Source organism: Anopheles nili, chromosome 3, assembly GCF_943737925.1.
Source record: "Anopheles nili chromosome 3, idAnoNiliSN_F5_01, whole genome shotgun sequence".
In the NCBI taxonomy this organism is placed as follows: domain Eukaryota; kingdom Metazoa; phylum Arthropoda; class Insecta; order Diptera; family Culicidae; genus Anopheles; species Anopheles nili.
In genome coordinates, this window is record NC_071292.1 from 47,312,386 (window position 1) to 47,329,342 (window position 16,957).

General features: G+C 44.2%; 1 protein-coding gene across 1 annotated transcript; it reads right to left on the reverse strand.

Annotated features, from left to right (window-relative positions):
• Nucleotides 1–9,382: 9,382 nt before the first annotated feature.
• On the reverse strand, nucleotides 9,383–16,104 carry LOC128724464 (nose resistant to fluoxetine protein 6-like). Its single transcript, XM_053818188.1, has 11 exons — nucleotides 16,014–16,104; nucleotides 15,574–15,884; nucleotides 12,789–12,951; nucleotides 12,585–12,716; nucleotides 12,317–12,501; nucleotides 12,063–12,235; nucleotides 11,817–11,985; nucleotides 10,730–10,923; nucleotides 10,171–10,315; nucleotides 9,749–10,078; nucleotides 9,383–9,649 (listed from the first exon to the last, which is right to left on the reverse strand). Exons 1-11 carry the CDS (start codon nucleotides 16,102–16,104, stop codon nucleotides 9,383–9,385), a joined length of 2,160 nt encoding a protein of 719 aa, XP_053674163.1.
• Nucleotides 16,105–16,957: the final 853 nt, after the last annotated feature.

Genomic DNA, 16,957 nt, shown 5'->3' on the forward strand with positions numbered 1-16,957 from the left:
ACCGTAATTATCGATTTAACAATCCTTCATTTAGCCATTCCTTCATTAGCAAATACCTGCTTTTTTTTGCTTGGCACGAGTCGCAATGCCTTGATAAAGATTCACAGGCATATACAATTTATAGAGACCGGTAGCATACTCGAACAGAAGGATTTCACACAAATAACTGCGGCATCTCCAAACTAACTAACCACTTCTCTGAAGGCCCTCTGGGAAGCCGTTGCCCATTTTCGGATCATCAAATCGGTCTCTCCTTCGAGGTGTTGTTCGAAACCAAACGCGAGTAGGTGGCGCAGTAACCACTAAAACGGATCCACCGCAGCCTCAGTATAATTGTGTAGCAGGGACGAACGGCACTAGCACACACAAAGCGCCACGTTTGTTTTGTTTGCCCTTGCACCACAAAGGCTATTGTCCTTGCTGTTGTAGCACCTCCTGTGCCACGACGACCTCCCCGGCTATAGCGTCGTGCCCGGTACGCGTAATCGCTCTCGTCCTTTTCAGGTTTCTGTTTGTGTTGGAAGGAGCCTCCCGTTGGAGTTTATTTGCATGCGCCGTGGTCGGGCACATGTTGTTTACAAACGCATTTAGCGTTCCCAATCCGCTCGCTGGTGGTGGCATCGAAAACGGCGTTTCAATGGGTTTCGTAATTTACCGTTTTACCTGTTAAAAATGCTCAAACCCAAGGTCTGCGCACGAAGCGCGTCTCAGCTTAGTTTGTGTAATGTTTAAATACAGAAAAAGACCCAATGCAGCGGACTGGAATGGCCAAAAACACCCAGCGTTGTCTATTTTTATATGTTCAACAAATTGTCCGTTGCTGTTGGGCCTTCCCGTGTACAAGCCTTTGATTTGCTAGCGATGTTTCTGTCCGCCTGTCTCCCGACACGCGAAGCCGCTTTCAAGACGATGGAACGTTTTTGCTAGTACTCGACGAATGAGTGTACACAACGCACCGGTCGAAGAAATGCTCCCCAGCGGTGAGCGGGACAAATTTCCGTGAGAGCGCCCGAGGGTACGCGCTCCAGAGAAAGAGAGTATGTCCTTGCGGTTTCCAGCAGGATCGCTTAGTCGCGTCGAGCAGTAGTACGAGCGGATAGTAGTAGGCCGTCTCGTGTAGCAACGGTTTCTGTTTGCGTTTAGTCGCTTCGCACTAGCAGCGCGGATTGGTGGTTCGGTTTGGATTCGGGAAAATCGCGAAAAGTTGACGGCTGGAACGGCGAATCGTTCGCTACTCAACCCCCCTCCCCGGGTGGTCGCGTTTTCTTGGGGAGAAAAAAAAAGTTGAAAATACGAGTTCTACTCGAGCGTGTGCTGTTTGCCGCCGGTGCTGCAGAAGTTGACCCCGAAAATGCCGATGCCGTAGTAGTGAACGCCCAATGGAAACTAATTTACCTAATTAAAAGTCGATTGGTTTCGTGGGCAATAGTCGGCACTCCAACCCGGTACCCCTCCCATCCCCTCCCCCCACGCCCACCCCCACCACCAGAACTGCAAGGGGGATGTTTTGCTTCCTTCGTCAACCGGGGTGGCTTTCGCTCCGTTCGCTGTTGCGTGCCGCTCGCATCCTGTAGGCTATAAATGTTCGGTGAGCAGTTAACGGTTGTATTTCATTCAACTTTCTTTCGTGTTTTTTTTTGCGCAAACAAACCGAAAAGAATGTGCGAACGATGGAGCCGTGTTTAGTTCTTTTTACAATCGAAAGCCCGTAGGGGGCCCGGTACGAGTTCGCGGCTGCCGGTTTTGGGTCGAGTCGCTTTGATTAATCACGCAAAAAAAGGTTAGCCTCACCAGGCTACCTTTCCGGACTTTGCTTTTTTTTGGTGGTGGTATTTGCGCAAATCGATCATCTGTGGCGTGTGAAGGCAATAGTTGAATTTGCCTAAGGGTGTACTACGGGATAGTAGTGAGCCGGTGGGTGAACAATATGGTGCCCACATCTAGTGGAGTGTGGCAGTGTAATTAATGGAAAGTAATCGATAAAGTTGGTTTCGGGGCTGGTATTCAAAATTTTAGATAGCTACCACAACCAAGCGATGAAATACATGCAAAAAATGGAGCGTATCAAGGTAAGTTTTTGCATGTTTTTTTTTTGTTTTCTACTATTTTTTCTGCTACTATTGGTTGTTGTAAATCTGCAATAATGAATAAATAAAGTAGGTTTATTTCATTATCAAGATCATTTGAATCATGGACTGTTCAAACTAGTCGTATTTTATATATCAAAAATGATATAATAAGTAAAAAATGAAATATAATAAGAATTGTAGAAAATCTTGAGAGAAAGAGAAAGGAAATTTAGTAACGATGAGTTGATTCCATTGTGATCATGAAAGCAAATGATTATCTACAAATTGCTTCAAACTCATTTTAAATTGCTTTGAAAAAGAATTCAGTACTCTGAATACTGTGAAAAGAGTTTATCAGCTAAGCTGCGGTTTTCGGTGAAAAGCGTTTCCTGCTCAATTAAAAGTTAGCTGTTATAGAGATGATCAAGAAACCGTTTATTCCAAAACAACATTTCAACAATACCCCAGGCATATGTTTTCCATTTTTGGCAAAGACAAACTCATGGATTTAAAGCCATATTCTCCATTTTACCAAAACAATATTCCATGTACAGGGATGAGAGCAGCTTAAATGGTCGTTGATTTTGATCGGGTTGTAATCCATTCCAAATCCCTGCTCATGTAAAGTGATCCCTGTCGATAGACTACTATTTAACACTGCAGTTGTATTACCTCGTGAACAGAGACAAACAGGCGTGAAAAATGAGTTTCTCAGACTATGAGAAAATAGCAACAGCAGAAATGAAATAATGGTTTTAGAAAATATTTGGGAAACTTTGGCGAACTACCAGATGAGCTCGCACCATTCGCGGGGTTTCCTATTCCTTGACAATAAATATTAGCACTTTTCCTATGCGTTGGTTATAAATACAGCTAATTTAATTTTACGACCTTTCGTTCACTTGCGGAGTGCGGGACGTTCGTGAGAATATTTATAATCCCCATTTTCATCGTTCTGGCTGCCCTTGCATACGCGTTTTACTAGAATGTGCTCATTAAATTAATACGAAAACCGTTGATCGAGCTAATCGGCGTTGTTCACCTCCGAAAATGGATGAAGTCCGTTCTCCACAGCAACCCTGAGCGTGCTTTCCATCATGTTTGTGTCGAGCAAACGATTTTGCTGGCGAAGAATGTAAAGAATCCTGCATTATGGGGCCGTTAAGGGAGGCGCCACCAATCCTAGGACTCCCAGTCCTTGCACACCGACCAAGGAATGCCATGGAAATGGGAAATTCTGGAGAAAATTTTAGCACCGAAATCGGCTTTCGAGTGCGCGAGTGGCACTAGTATTTTCGTACCGTTGATGGACGGATTCTTTCGGGCCACCGTAACGAGGGAAACCGAAATCTGCGTGCAGGCCGGATATGGCAGCTTACTGTCGAGGGAGGAAAATTGGAAAAACCCGGCTCTAATTAGTGCAGATTTTGTAACGGCGTCTCACCCGCCCATTCGACAACGTCTGTCAGGCACATCTAAAACCGTAACATGGAGATGCGAAAACCTCTGAAATCCTTTTTTTTGGCTCGTGGTATCGGGAGATAAGGTATTTCGACGTCTGTGAGAGAGAAAAGGGAAAAACAAACCAAAAATGTGTACATGAAAAAATGCAGTATTTTTATTATTCTCGCTGTTTTCAGACAGTAATTGTCGTTGTTTTCTTCTCTCTCTCACTCTCTCTCTCTTCAACTAATTTCCCGGTGCAAATCATGACGGAATGCCACAAGATTAATGTAAATTTAATAAGCGAATTCGAGTTATCACTACCGAGACTGTGCTGCTGAAATAAGCACGTCTGTTCTCGTTTGTTTTATAAATTCGTGCTCCGTTTGTGTTCGAATCATAACTTAAAAATAACAGCCACAATGTAACGGAGAAAAATGTTTATGTTTTCGATTTGCTTTTTTCGTGCCGCACATTTCACTTCAGTGATTGCGGGGCTACATTAAACGCAAACATTTGCTTAAATTAAATGCTTGAAAATCGTACAAAGGAGATACAACTTTAGGTTGTCGGTTTTATTGACCTCAATTGTCTTCGTCCGAAGGCTTGCTTCAGCAAACAGTGTGGAGATGAACGTGCCTGCGGAATCTTCGAAATCTCGAATATCCCAGCGTCCCGGTATCAAGCCACAACCCTCGAGAGACGTAATGATCGATTTTTGACCTTTCCCTCGGTAAATGCAAATCAATCCCCTTTGGCGCATACCTCTTGCAAGTTTCCTCGTAACGGGAGAAAAGAAATGGCGGTTGTAAAGGAAAAATGGGGCTAACAAAAAAAAAATAGCCGCCGCAACGCGACAAACTTCCTTCCGTAGCAGCTCTGCTGGTTTTTGGCCTGCATTTTGCGTGTGTGTGTGTGTTTGTTTTACGAAGCTCTGGCGATGGGATTATTTTGTTTTATGTAAATGTGTCGCGTGGGCCAAGAAAAAAAAAGGACGCGACTGGGCAAGACCCCGGGACACACGCACGGTTTTTCCTTGTCCGGTTTAGCGCGGCCGATTCCGAGCGATAGCAAATTTATGATTAATTATTCATCCACCCTGGCGGCGTTGAGAGGATACGAAATGGCGGTACTTTTCCCGTCTGCCGCTGGCGATGGAAGGGATTCGGGGGTGGAGATGAAAAAGGATCGCCCAGCTCCATCCGGCCCCAGTGACCATGGATATCCCAATAAACAGCTCCGTTTGCATCGAAAAAAAAATATATGTATGTCACCGGAAAAGCGTCCTCGTGTTTGCCCGGTGGAGTCGTCGCCGTTTCCGAAATCGCCGCTGACAGCTTCGTGCAGATAGATTTTAATTTAAGTGACTTTTATTGCTTCCCATCTTCCGGTTTCCGAGCGCTCCTCGCCCACGGCCGGATGAAGAAAGGACAATAACTCATCCCCCACCTCGATGTAGGTTACTAGAAATTGCATCAATCTTCTGGCGGGATGCTCGCCCAGCTGGAGCCCACGAACGGTAGAGGAGAGACGCGAGACAGGATGAAAGGGATCGGATCGGCTGCCATTTTGTATGTGTGCCAAATTTTTGATGCCCTGTCAGTCCCAGCAATGGACGAATGAATTAGCGCAACGACGCCGGACCGTGTTTTAGACGAGCTGGCTGCTCGAGCTATAATTTATTCACTTAACCGTACCACTTTCGGTGGCGTGGCGCCGTGCATTTAAAGATGCGATTTTTGTTCGTTCCTTTTTTTCTGGTATACCAAGAAAAAGTGCAACCCTGTGCGATTTTGCAACGCTCGGATCGTTAGCGCTTTTTTGTTTCCAGGACGCTTGGACATTCCGTGGGCGTTGCAGAGCATTAGAGCAATCCTTGATTTATATTCAGTGTACTTATGTTTGTATAAAACCTTGAACCGAAACGTTCGGAATCGAGGTTGCTACCCATTGCAACTACTCGCCATGAAGGCGAATCACGTGCTGTTTGTTGATTAAAGGGCACGCTGGATATGCAAAGCAAAAATATGAACATTTTGGATGTTCGCCAACAAGAACAATTTTGGCGTTTCGTTGGTCCTTTTCCAAACTCCAAATCCTCGCGCTTGCAATCTTGTTCTCGTTGGATGTCTTCGTTACCAAAGCGATGCGAATAAATTGCAGTAGAACTATTCAAATGCACGGGTTTCGCCTAATTTCGCCACCTCAAAAAAGCAAAAACATCGCCGTTGCTCGGTGCGATGTTTTAATTGACCGATCGAATGGAGTGTGTTTCGTCCCGAGGCGATTTTGTTTCGTTTTTTTTCCGTCCTGTGCTCCTGCATGCATAATTGGCAACGTACACCCCCTTCGGGTGCCCTTTCGGGTGGGGGTGGTTGATGTGAAGATTAAATTCTGCATCTTTCATGAGCTGCTTTCTTTGCTCGCCCCGTTGGATGGCCCATTCTCCGGCCTGATACGCCTCACGGACGAATAAAGCGCCAATACTCGGCCCTGGCACCGATGTGTCTGTGAGGGTAGCCGTGACCCACCCTGTGCCGAAGGGTTACCAGCGGGAAAGTGTGTTTATTAAACACTTAAGCACCATCCTACGTCACCACCCTGTAGAAAAGGCACAACATTCGGAACGCGCTAGGAGCGCAGGTTCGCACAAGGATTATGCTTGCCTGCTGCATTCGCCTTTCTGCTCACTTAATGTTATTAAAGTGTAACATTACACCCAGCCCAACCGGCACACTCGCAACAGTGACTTTGCACTTGTACTTGTACACCGCCCGCGGCTCAGGTGTGACGGTGCAGCGATCAAATTTGACCTCCGCTGGGTTTTAAACTCGGCATAAACTATTTACCGGGCTATCGATTTTCCGCATGACTCATTTCCCGGTGCCATCAGGGAGCCGGTTCAGGGGGCGGGTTTGCATCCGTTTGCGGGACCGGGGCGTGTTTGCTGCTTCGTCCTGGTACCCACATTAGCGACGACTACTTCTGGCCCCGCCAGTGATACATAAATTATCCTTTAACTGGGCCTCGTTCCTCGTCGACAAGAGCCGCTCTTGGAGGAGGACAAAAATAAGTCCGTCCGGTTGGCGTTCCCATGCAAGCGTAGGGAAAACTGGTAGAGCAATAGGAAATTTGCGTGTTTTCCACCGGAGTCGCTTCTGTTATCCCCTTTTTTTTCTAGGAAATTATAGAACGCGTTTTTTTATCGCCCATCCTCGGCTGGATTTTTTTTTCTAGAGACACACTTTGTGCTTGCTAACAGCTACATTCAAGAAGAAGAAAATTGAATTTAGCTGAGCTTGTTAATGCAAAAAGTTTATGATATTTTTGTCCTGACGTTTGTTGTTATACAATTTTAAATAGAGTTAATATGTTTGCTGATACATTTGACTGGTTAAACGAAAGCCATATATCTTCTGATAATTTATTTTCCATTCAGGATTATTAACGATCATTATTGCGATAATGAGGTTAGGTTTCGCTACATAGCTCTAAACGCTTCCATGGTTTCAACCTGCACACCTCAAAAGCATAACATTAGATCTAACAATTGTTTTGCTCCACCGCCAAATGACTCCCGATACAACCAGCTTTCTCTCTCTCTCTCTCTCTCGCCTCCAATGACACGCGCATGTGATGTTGATTTGTTTGTGGGCTTTTGCGAATGTAATTTTCATACATGATCACTGCGAAATGCAGACGAGCGAAAAACGAAAAAAAAAAGCACAAAACAGATAAAAATCACTCCCCATATCAGCGAGAAGTCGTGCCTCGTAGTACACCTCATGAAAAAAAAAAAACAGAAACCCCCACCGTCATAAAACTCGTTTGCTTATTCTAAAGCACCGCAACAGCGCCCGGGTAACTACGCTTATCATTTTTGCTGGTTCGTTAAGCAAAACAAAAAGCGAAGATTTACTTTTCACGACTTTCGGCAAAACGGCGCTCGTTCGCGTCCCCGGTTGCCCTGGTCCCAAGGTCCTGATTTCGAGCGAGAGATAGAGAGAAAGAGTGACTGAGAGCGAGAGAGAGAGAGAGAGACCCCTTCATGCTTTTACAGCGCCGCTATCGTCGCGCGGTGCACGAATAATGAAGGCCCATTTCCGGGAAAAATATCCTTGCCCATCCACCCGGGGCCCGATTTCCCGATCGACGGCCAAGGATGTTCCGTGTGCGAATTTGTGAGCATTATTTTTTTTCCGAATGCGCTGCAAACGTGTCTTGTGTGATGTTTACGCGCCTCGCTTGAGCCTCGAAGGCTCGGGAACGGTTGTTCCCGGGGATACATCCTTAGCCTTCGGGGCGATGGGTATCAATTGATGTACCTCCACGGTGGGGAGCTTTTTTTTGTGCCGGATTCGTGCGTGAATTCATTCCGAGCCCCAAGGTTGACGGCGTGGCGTGACTGTCTGCGTTATTGCCGTATTATTGCTATTGGGGCTGTTTTTACTCTTTCGGAAGGGGCCCGTGGCGTTTTTTTTTCGCCCCGATTCGTTTTCAACGGGGGATTTGTGTGAGGTACGGCAAACCGAATCAAAAAGCAAAAGTGAATAAATTGCACGAAATATTATGCTTTCCACTCAAGGCCAACATTCGCAGCGTAGTTTGCCAAAGAGTGATCTTTGGGAGTTGGAAAAAAAGGATTTCATCGCACTCGCCGGGGGGATGCGTCATCGCGATCCATTTACATTGGTGAAGTAAAAAGCTTCCTTCCGCTGGTTTCGTGGCCCACAAATCGCCCCCACACTCGGAAGGGGTTATACTTTTATTTACGTCCGCATCCCCACACCAACACCCGGCACACCGCTCGTCAAACAGACAACCGGTCGCTTCTCACCTTTATTTGAAACCGGCCTAGCCTAAGCTGCAACGTGTCCCGATCGTTGGTGGAAGGCTTGCAGCGGGCAAACACCGCCAGCAATCCTAATCCACCGCGACCTTCACGATTCCGCGTATCCCCGCATTGCGGGAAAATTGCGCGCGGGCCCGCTTCCCGGGATCGGGAACTGGCGAACCTCTGCTCCTTTCTGCGTTTGCTTTTACGACAAACATTTCGTTTGCCATGCCGTTGCGTGGCTTTTTTTTATTTGCCCAGGCTTTCGCTTCACCTCGCAGAAGGCGGGTCCTTCGCAGGACGCGTAATACCACGAGGGTAGTACCTTAAGCTCGGAGGTGGCTGGATACGAGAGCAACGTTCGGTGGCGTCGGTGCCAATATTGAAAACCATAATTAACGAGTTTTAATGAAGACGCACTGGTGAGCGCGACCACCTCTTTGATGAGTGATGGCTTATGGATGGCGTGATCCCGACGATTAAGGACGAACTCAGACGGTGGGTGGAGACCTCGAAAGCGGCAGTGGTATGCTAAATTGATTTTAAGACGCAATCATTTTTAACTGGAAGCTCTCTCGTGCAGACTTTAGATGGAAATTAGCACCCGTGTTTTTTGTTCTCTCTCTCTCTCTTCTGCACAAATGGTTGGGTATTATGGAATGTTTACACTTACTTTGAGTGGTTTTTCCAGTTCTCAGCTTTCAAGAGGGATTATTCCAATCAGAATGATAGGTACAGTTATTAATATGAGCGCAGCTGATTGACAGCTGCGCGTCAGACATTTAAAGCGTCTTTAAATGTAATTCCGTTTATTAACTTACGAGTATCGTATTTTACCATTTTAACCTTAAACCCCTAAAGTTAGGCTATTTGTATGACATGCCTTATGGTGAAATATTTTACAACAAATTTTGAATTGTAATCATGGGGTTTCTTTATGTTCCTATGGATGCCTTGTCGTAATAAATATTACATCTAAGAAGATAATTCTCACGAACGACGTGTACAATGGAGATAAGGAATCAAGCGTTGGCCATCAGAGCCGCTCATGTTCTGTGGGCTTTGAGCACACCTCCAGGTCGACTGTGTGTAGTTTTCCATTAGTATCATTCGAACCTAAAACAGTGACCGTTGCTGGCAGGTTACCATTCAGGTGCTGGTTGGCCGATCCTTCCGGCTTCCGTTTGTTGTAAAGACCTTCGAAAACGATCTTCTGCAAGGCAATAAATGGTGACTCAAGCGTGAGACAAAGTATCCAACTGCACAGGTAGGACATCAAAAGAGTCGACCAGCTGATGGTGTTCTGAAACCGTTAGGAAGAGGGCAACGTGTGCTTACTATGCTCGAAATGCGTACCACTTTTCCAAGCGACACGACGACGTTGGCGGCCGTTTTTACTAACCTTATCGAACACACCCAAATTCGACATACGCCTGGTGCCAAAAGACACGGCTCGGGTGATGAAAAAGTGGCACAAATACGCGCAGTACGTGAGGCGCCCTAACACACCGAAGAAGTGGATGTTGGCCAGCCGTTGGAATGGTTTGACGATGCGAAAGATGAACCCAATGCTGAGCAGGCATATGATCGTTGTGTAGAGTATCCGAATGAGCGGAAACATTAGCGCCATCCAGACGGCCGGTGTCTCGAACAGATTGTCGTAGATGAAGTACCCGGTCATGAACAGGCACGGTATGAGTGGGAAACCGAGAAGCCACAACCAGGAATACACCTGCCAGAAAGGATGAATGGAGATGACTGACTGATGGTTCCAGACCGAGCGAAGGCTGTCGAGAAACGACCACTTTGTGGTCACAGGCCTACCTTGGGTGGTTTGAAGTTCTTTCGCATCAGATTAAGCACATAGAACGAGCCTATAATTGCGGTGGTGTAATTGATCAGGTACATGTGCGTCGGCAAATACGTCCCGTGGTACATGTCCCAGTACCAGAAGAAAAATCGTAGTGCCCTAAAAAAGCGAACGCGAAAAGAGTATTAGGGTATGCTGGATTCGCCTATAAACTTACTTCAACTTAGTGGAAATTCTTTGAAATGAGTGAACAAAAAAAGTTAGTGAACACGTTTATGCTATGTGAAAATTAAACGACTATAGTAACTTCAACAAAGGTGAATGGAACTGTTTTCTTGAGCAAAAGTCTAAATAACTGAATTACTGTACAAATGAGTCACCAAAACAATAGCTGTTACGAGGTTTTCTTTTAAAGATCCTCATATAATTATGTTCCTCGCTGAATGATTTAATCACCGTTTCGCGTAGGAAGTCCCCTTTTTCGGGAAAATGCTATTAATAAGCCAAGCGCCACATCCCGGCGCGCACATGGAGAAGAATAATTAAAACCCAACCGTTCAATTTAAAACTTACTGGGGCGGCAAAATCGTAACGGCTTCGTACTCGTTGACGTACACGACGATGGCGGTGACCATGGCGCAAATCAACAGCAGGAAAGAAAGAATGTAGGACCGATATTTGGGATAGCGCAGCACCACGGCACACACCACTAGACCGTAGATGAACATGTGGAAGTCTGCCGCCAAGTACCAGGTGTGTTGCATGCACTGTTGAAGGAACGGACATAATTTAGAACGTCGTAAACATGTGTGACGGTTATGTCTGAAACTACTTGGGTTGTAGAGAAAAGTTTTCCTGATTGCTCGTTTCGCCACACCACCGGAATGTAATCCATTTTGAAGTACTATGTAGTGCTTCTTATCTCAAAAAGTGTTTTTACTTAAAAATATTACATTTAACCGAGTCAGCCCGGGATAAGGCTCTCAGCGGCTGTTGGGAGGAAATGCCTTTCAGCTCACAAATAATCATACAAATCTAAATACGGCCAGGAGGTCCTTTAATAAATAACAATTACAAAAAATATTAGATTTCTGGATTTTCCATAAAGTGGAATTCGAGGTGTTTTGGTGTTTGATAGAAAGAATGAAGAGGTCGATTTTAAGACGAGAAATATTGGAAATTATGATTTCCGCGGAATCAAGCAACAGGCTGACCAAGAACCGTAGCTGGAAAAGGGAGTTTTGCCGTCTGCAGCAACAAGTAGAGTAAAGATGGTTTGCATGTATCTCAGAAAGTTGTTTCTAAGTGGCTAAAGCACGAGCTCGTTAATGTACAATTGCTGTGATTGATGCTAGCAGATAATGGTGGCAAAATCATCAAGAAGACGCCATCAGGAGATGGACCATTACGGTCGTTGCTATTTCTAGACTATACATCTTTTGACTATCGCGTTCGCCAGTTCAAGCGCTCTGGGAGGATCAAGTTTTCTGGTGAATTGGCTTTTTGAAGTTAGTCAGAATGTTACAATGAGTGATCTTCGAAATGGAGAGCTTGGAGGGTGTTAAACGAAGGTATCCAAACGATAACGACACTTCAAATTTGCTAGGGAAGCGCTGTGATGGGCGAAGAACCGTCATTCGTTGGGAACGTTGCTATTTACCGGTTCATCTGTTCCGTAGTAGTTGTTGATGTACAGCAGATTGGCCCACCAGTTTCTGCGGCAGTACGTTCGGCTGGTTTCGAAACCTTTGCGCCAGAGTGGCCCATCCAGGTACCGCACCAACCAGGTCGCTTCGAAGAAAAGAAGAAATGCGTACACGGGAGTCAGGCTGCAAAACAAGCGTACACGATGATAAACCGTTTTTTGACAGTTAATAGTGACAGCGGATAAAAATCTATTTATTACCGAATGTAGCGTGCGATGGTTATCATAATTATTTCCAGGAATCCAATTTTTCTGCCCGTCTGCTCAACCTTATTGACCAGCGTCAGGACCAACATTAACGCACTAATATAGAAGAAGGTCGTAACGACAAGCGTACCGTTGGCCACGATCATCGCATCGATCTCGTGGTATTTCTATAGTCAGTCGAAATGGCAAAAGAAAATCGCGTTGTAAGTCGAAAGGGTCTCTGAAGCCGTTCATGCAACCGAGCTTACCCGTTCGATAACCATTGCCGTTCGAGGCTGTGCGTAGAGAATGTTGTGTCCCAAATTAACTATCGCGAAAATAAGGTATCTTATCGCGTGGATGAACCGTATCGAACGGCTCAGTGAATCATCGCTTCGGGACGTAAGCCGATACCAGTTACGGATAAGCGAGAAAGATACCAGGACCATTGATGCTGTAAGCGAGCAAATTAAGTGTGGGATTTCATTAACAATGGCAATCGAATCAATTGCTTTTTAAGCTACTCTGGTACGTTACCCTTGCTAGGAAGCTCCGTTTTGTAGTGTGTCAGACCATGATCCTGCTTGCAGCGATGATCGTACCAGCTGGAGGAAGCTACAATTAGTAGTAAAGCCCCTAGCACGACTAAGAACGCAATTTCCATATTATCTAAAACAATAAGAACCGTTGGTTGTGGGTTGGTTCATGGTACACATCTTGTTTGTTGGCGGGTTTTCTCACCGATCGGATAGGACTCTCTGTTACTGTCGCAGTACTCGATTTCTGTGTAGGCCTGTAAACCATGCTTCTGCTGCAGCTCGTAGTTGATGCATTTGGCAAACAGGTCAGAGTACTTGCGCCGGTACATGTCCACGTCTCGAAACGTACCGTTTTTGATGATGTACTGTAATGGAATCACAACATTGAATAGACAATCTATGTAAGAAACCGTACAAATCATGGATTTTTACCAGAAAGATACAACTTAAATCATACAAGTCCACTGTCGTGTAATGGCATTTTTTCTACTCTTATAGAATAACCTATACGATTTTCTATCGCAACTTTGTTTTTGTTGTTTGGTTCTATTCTAACCGAGTCAGCCCGGGATAAGGCTCTCAGCGGCTGTTGGGAGGAAATGCCTTTCAGCTTAAAAATAATTGTAAAAATTTGAATACGGTCAAGCCGTTCTTAAATAAATAACAATAACATTGGTTCTATTGTACAAGCTCACAGATCAAAAGCATCTATACAGTCTTTGAAACTCTTTGCAAATACAAGTTCATGCTCAAGGAAGTTTATTTCCCATTTAATTGCGGTACTTTGCTATGTTAAAAGCAATCTACAGATTCAAAAGGCATGATCGTTGGTTTTATATGTATCAAAGGAACTTCTTCAAAGGCAATCACGAAGTTCTGTGTTTAACGTGTATCACAGGGACAGTTTCACCCAAACATTGTTCTAACTGTTAATGGGTCTTTTTAGCTACTAATTTGATGGTTTTTTTTTTGTAAAACATTTTTTTTCTCCACAATTTTTCCCAAATCTTTATTATTTTACAGATTCAACAGTGGAAGGCGGACTTTTTGCACTCTACTGTTTTTATTTGTGTTTCGAGAAAGTTGATTAATGATATTTTAAGTAAAAACCTGCCAATTTTTATGATTAAATGAATTTTTTAACCATTTTTTAATCTGTTATAATCATAAAGCAGATTTATTTTATATTAATTATAATTGCTGCTTTTCTATATTTTCCAGCAGAACGAAAAAAGCGTATATCATATATTTTATTAGATATAGCTCATTACAATTCCGTAAATATTTTGTTGTCATCGTTTTTTTCTCATAATGAAAGTGCACGAACATGATCGTGTACATTTTGTTAGATTTGTTCTACTGCCCTTTCATTTTTGTTAAACCTATTTTGGTGATACTAATGATTATGTAGCATGCCTGCAAAACACCCTACTCTAATGAAGACTGATACACTACTGAAGTACATTCAACCTGAACCATTTCGCACTGTTTCCCACACTCAAGTAAAGAATGCACAAAATAGATGATCAATGCACTAATGAAAAGTGGCACACTAACCGACTCAAAGAAAACAATATATCCGCATGAACAAGGTAGCCACCCGAACAGATAGCCGAGTAAGCGTTTCTTCGCGCAAAGCAATAAAGGGGTCATCGCGACCGCAACGGAATCGCCTTACAAAACATTTATGTTTATTATGATACAAAGTCAACCATGTTATTAAATAAGCTCCAAAACCCAAAACAATGTTTGAGTATAAATAAAGTCGATTTTGAGCTGGACGAGGAGACACAGTCCGATAAGCAAACCAAACGCTTCGTGTTTCTATTAAAGAGCTTTGAGTGTCCCCCTACCCAAGGTAAGGCCTCAAAGTCTCCAACATTCCAGTATGTAGGAAAAACTCTTCTAGATTTCCAAAGATCGCCTGGACGATCATATCCGTGAAAGCTCCACCGATTTTTAATATTACAATTAATTTTGACAATCATTTACCATTAAGTTCTTACTTCTGAATTCATACACCCGTTTTTTGTTCGTTTACGATCTGAACTCAAGTCCTGATAGTGGTAAAATCCGTTTTCGTCTCTTTGAGTGTTTTTTTTAACTTCAGAGGGCAATATTCCCGGAACTGATCCAACATGACCTTGTATTCGGTGCTGGAGATTGTTCTTGTTTTACAGCCATTCGCAAGGTCATCGACGTTGCTGGACGCTTCATTGCGGTTCACCCACTTCTTCTTGTCGTTTATTTAACTTTTAACCATTGCATGTGCAATGAGGGTTGCACTATTTCGAATCCCTCCCCGAAGGTGCAAAACAATTCTCAATTGATTGCTTTGTTTGTGGTGCTCGTGGTGGTAAATATCCACTACCATCATACAAAAAGTAATACAAAACTGAAAATTGCGTTCCTTTGCGTGAGCCCACTGGATAATCGCAAATAATAGATCCATCATTCTTGACGGTAATGAAGTGAATTATTATTGAAAGATACATATTCTGATATGTTTTTTCTTGTTTTTCTTTTTTTAAGTTTTTTTATTATTCATGTTTTGTGATTCTATTGCAGATAACCGTATTATAGATGATTTTATATTTATATTACTTCTTCATAGAATTTATATGTTGTCTAAATTTCTTAAATTATTCACAAGAATGAATAGTTCCAATTTAGTTCAAAACTCTTCATAAGTTCATATTTGAAATATTTTTAGTGTATGTTCAAACTATAGTTTTGTAAATTACTTGATATTAATAAGAACTAGAGTCACTTCACTAACGCCGTTTTAATGTCCGTTGGACATAAAGGACGTCTTTTCCATACGTTGTCCAAGCCGTTTGGAACACTTATTTGCACACGGAATAAAAATTATGCACTTCAACGTCGAGCACCTCTTTTGGATGCCCTTGCACATTTCCCTTCGATAGGGTGCATCGTTTTCGGATCAACTAACCACCATCGCTTTTCGTTCAACGAGGAACACTTACCGGAAAATCGATCTGAAACTTGGGCACGACCAGCGATTTCAGCTCCCGCTCGGTAACGTTCCCGTGCTTGAGTTCGTCCAACATCCGGACGCATCCGCTCAGGCACAGGCCCCGGTCGAGATGTGCGTGGTTGAGATGCTGCTTCCAGTTGTCGGAAAAGTCAGCGATCGCGTTCCAGGCAGCCGAGGATTCATCCGGTCGTATCACAGCCCTCACCATACAGTACACATCCGGCACGGTTGGATCATCGCGCAGACACTCGTCGTAATCGTCGAAATGGAACACCCGCGGCATGAGCTTGTATTGTGACACTGTAACCAGAAAGGCACCAGAAAACGTTGAAAACGAGCAGAGGCACTGAAGCCATTGAGACACTCGAAATTTAAATTCACACCGAGCCCCCAACATATTCGGCACTATCACTTTCTGAACGCACTTACTGTTGAACTGCACTGCACAATGCACCAAGAGTCCGGTGCAACACAGGAAGCCACATATGGACAACGCTAGCAGTCGCATGATCGAAACCATGGTTATGTCTTCACCGATTAACGGCCACGCCGTATCTGGTGGTCGATGTCAAGGCGGTTGTAGCATCAAGCCTCGATCTGGTGATCCTGACTCTGCTGCATCTCGTGACGTCATGGGCTGGATGTCCTATGCAGCTAGTGTGGAGAAACAAAGACATCGAGCATGCCAGGCTGCATTGCGCGTGAGAGTGGAGCGTGTGGGAGCTAGACGCCACGATCAAAGAGAATGGCTGCTGGATCGGGTTTATCATGCTGGAGACGCTTCTCGGCCCAAACTGGCCACCAAGTACAGGAACCAGCTTTGGGCTGGAGTGAAAGGAAAAGCGCAGCATTTTTGACTGTTGGCCGGTGGAGTTGCACATGCACGTGAGTGGCTGTTTTTCTTCCCGACGATTGCGAATGTTTTATTGTACCAAGGCCAATATTGGGTAATGAACTTTTTGGCTCACTCCACGGGTGAGTAATGAAATCAGGAAGCATAGCTTATATGACCATTTACGGGATTTCAGGTAGAGATAGGAGATTGACTACTTGCCGGAAAAGAGTTAGACCAACATCGTAGGATGAGTTCATGTACAGCACTGCTTTGGCATTACGAGTACCAAATTACAATTACATCACAAGTAGAAAGGCAAAAAACCGGCAATGTGTTGAAATTTGCCATTTTCGAGGTCAATTGGAAGGTACAAATAAGCGAATGGTGATAGCAGGGCTTTCGGCACCGGCGTAGTGAAGGTGTTTTCTTTACTGTACGCCGATATTGAGAGCTTAATGGAAGTAATGCTCGTTTACGTTTTTCTTTCGCAAAAAGCTTCGCGGCTGTGAGAAAAAAAAATGAATCGAATCATTTTGCT

What these genes read in the sequence shown, in the direction of transcription:
- LOC128724464 (XM_053818188.1), bottom strand. Translation starts at nt 16,104, where the DNA reads ATGGTTTCGATCATGCGACTGCTAGCGTTGTCCATATGTGGCTTCCTG. An exon ending in ACTACGGAACAGATGAACCG is followed by an intron (nt 10,924 to 11,816) that starts GTAAATAGCAAC and finishes TTCCTTCAACAG; the next exon opens with TGCATGCAACACACCTGGTA. An exon ending in ATTTGGGTGTGTTCGATAAG is followed by an intron (nt 9,650 to 9,748) that starts GTTAGTAAAAAC and finishes TAACGGTTTCAG; the next exon opens with AACACCATCAGCTGGTCGAC.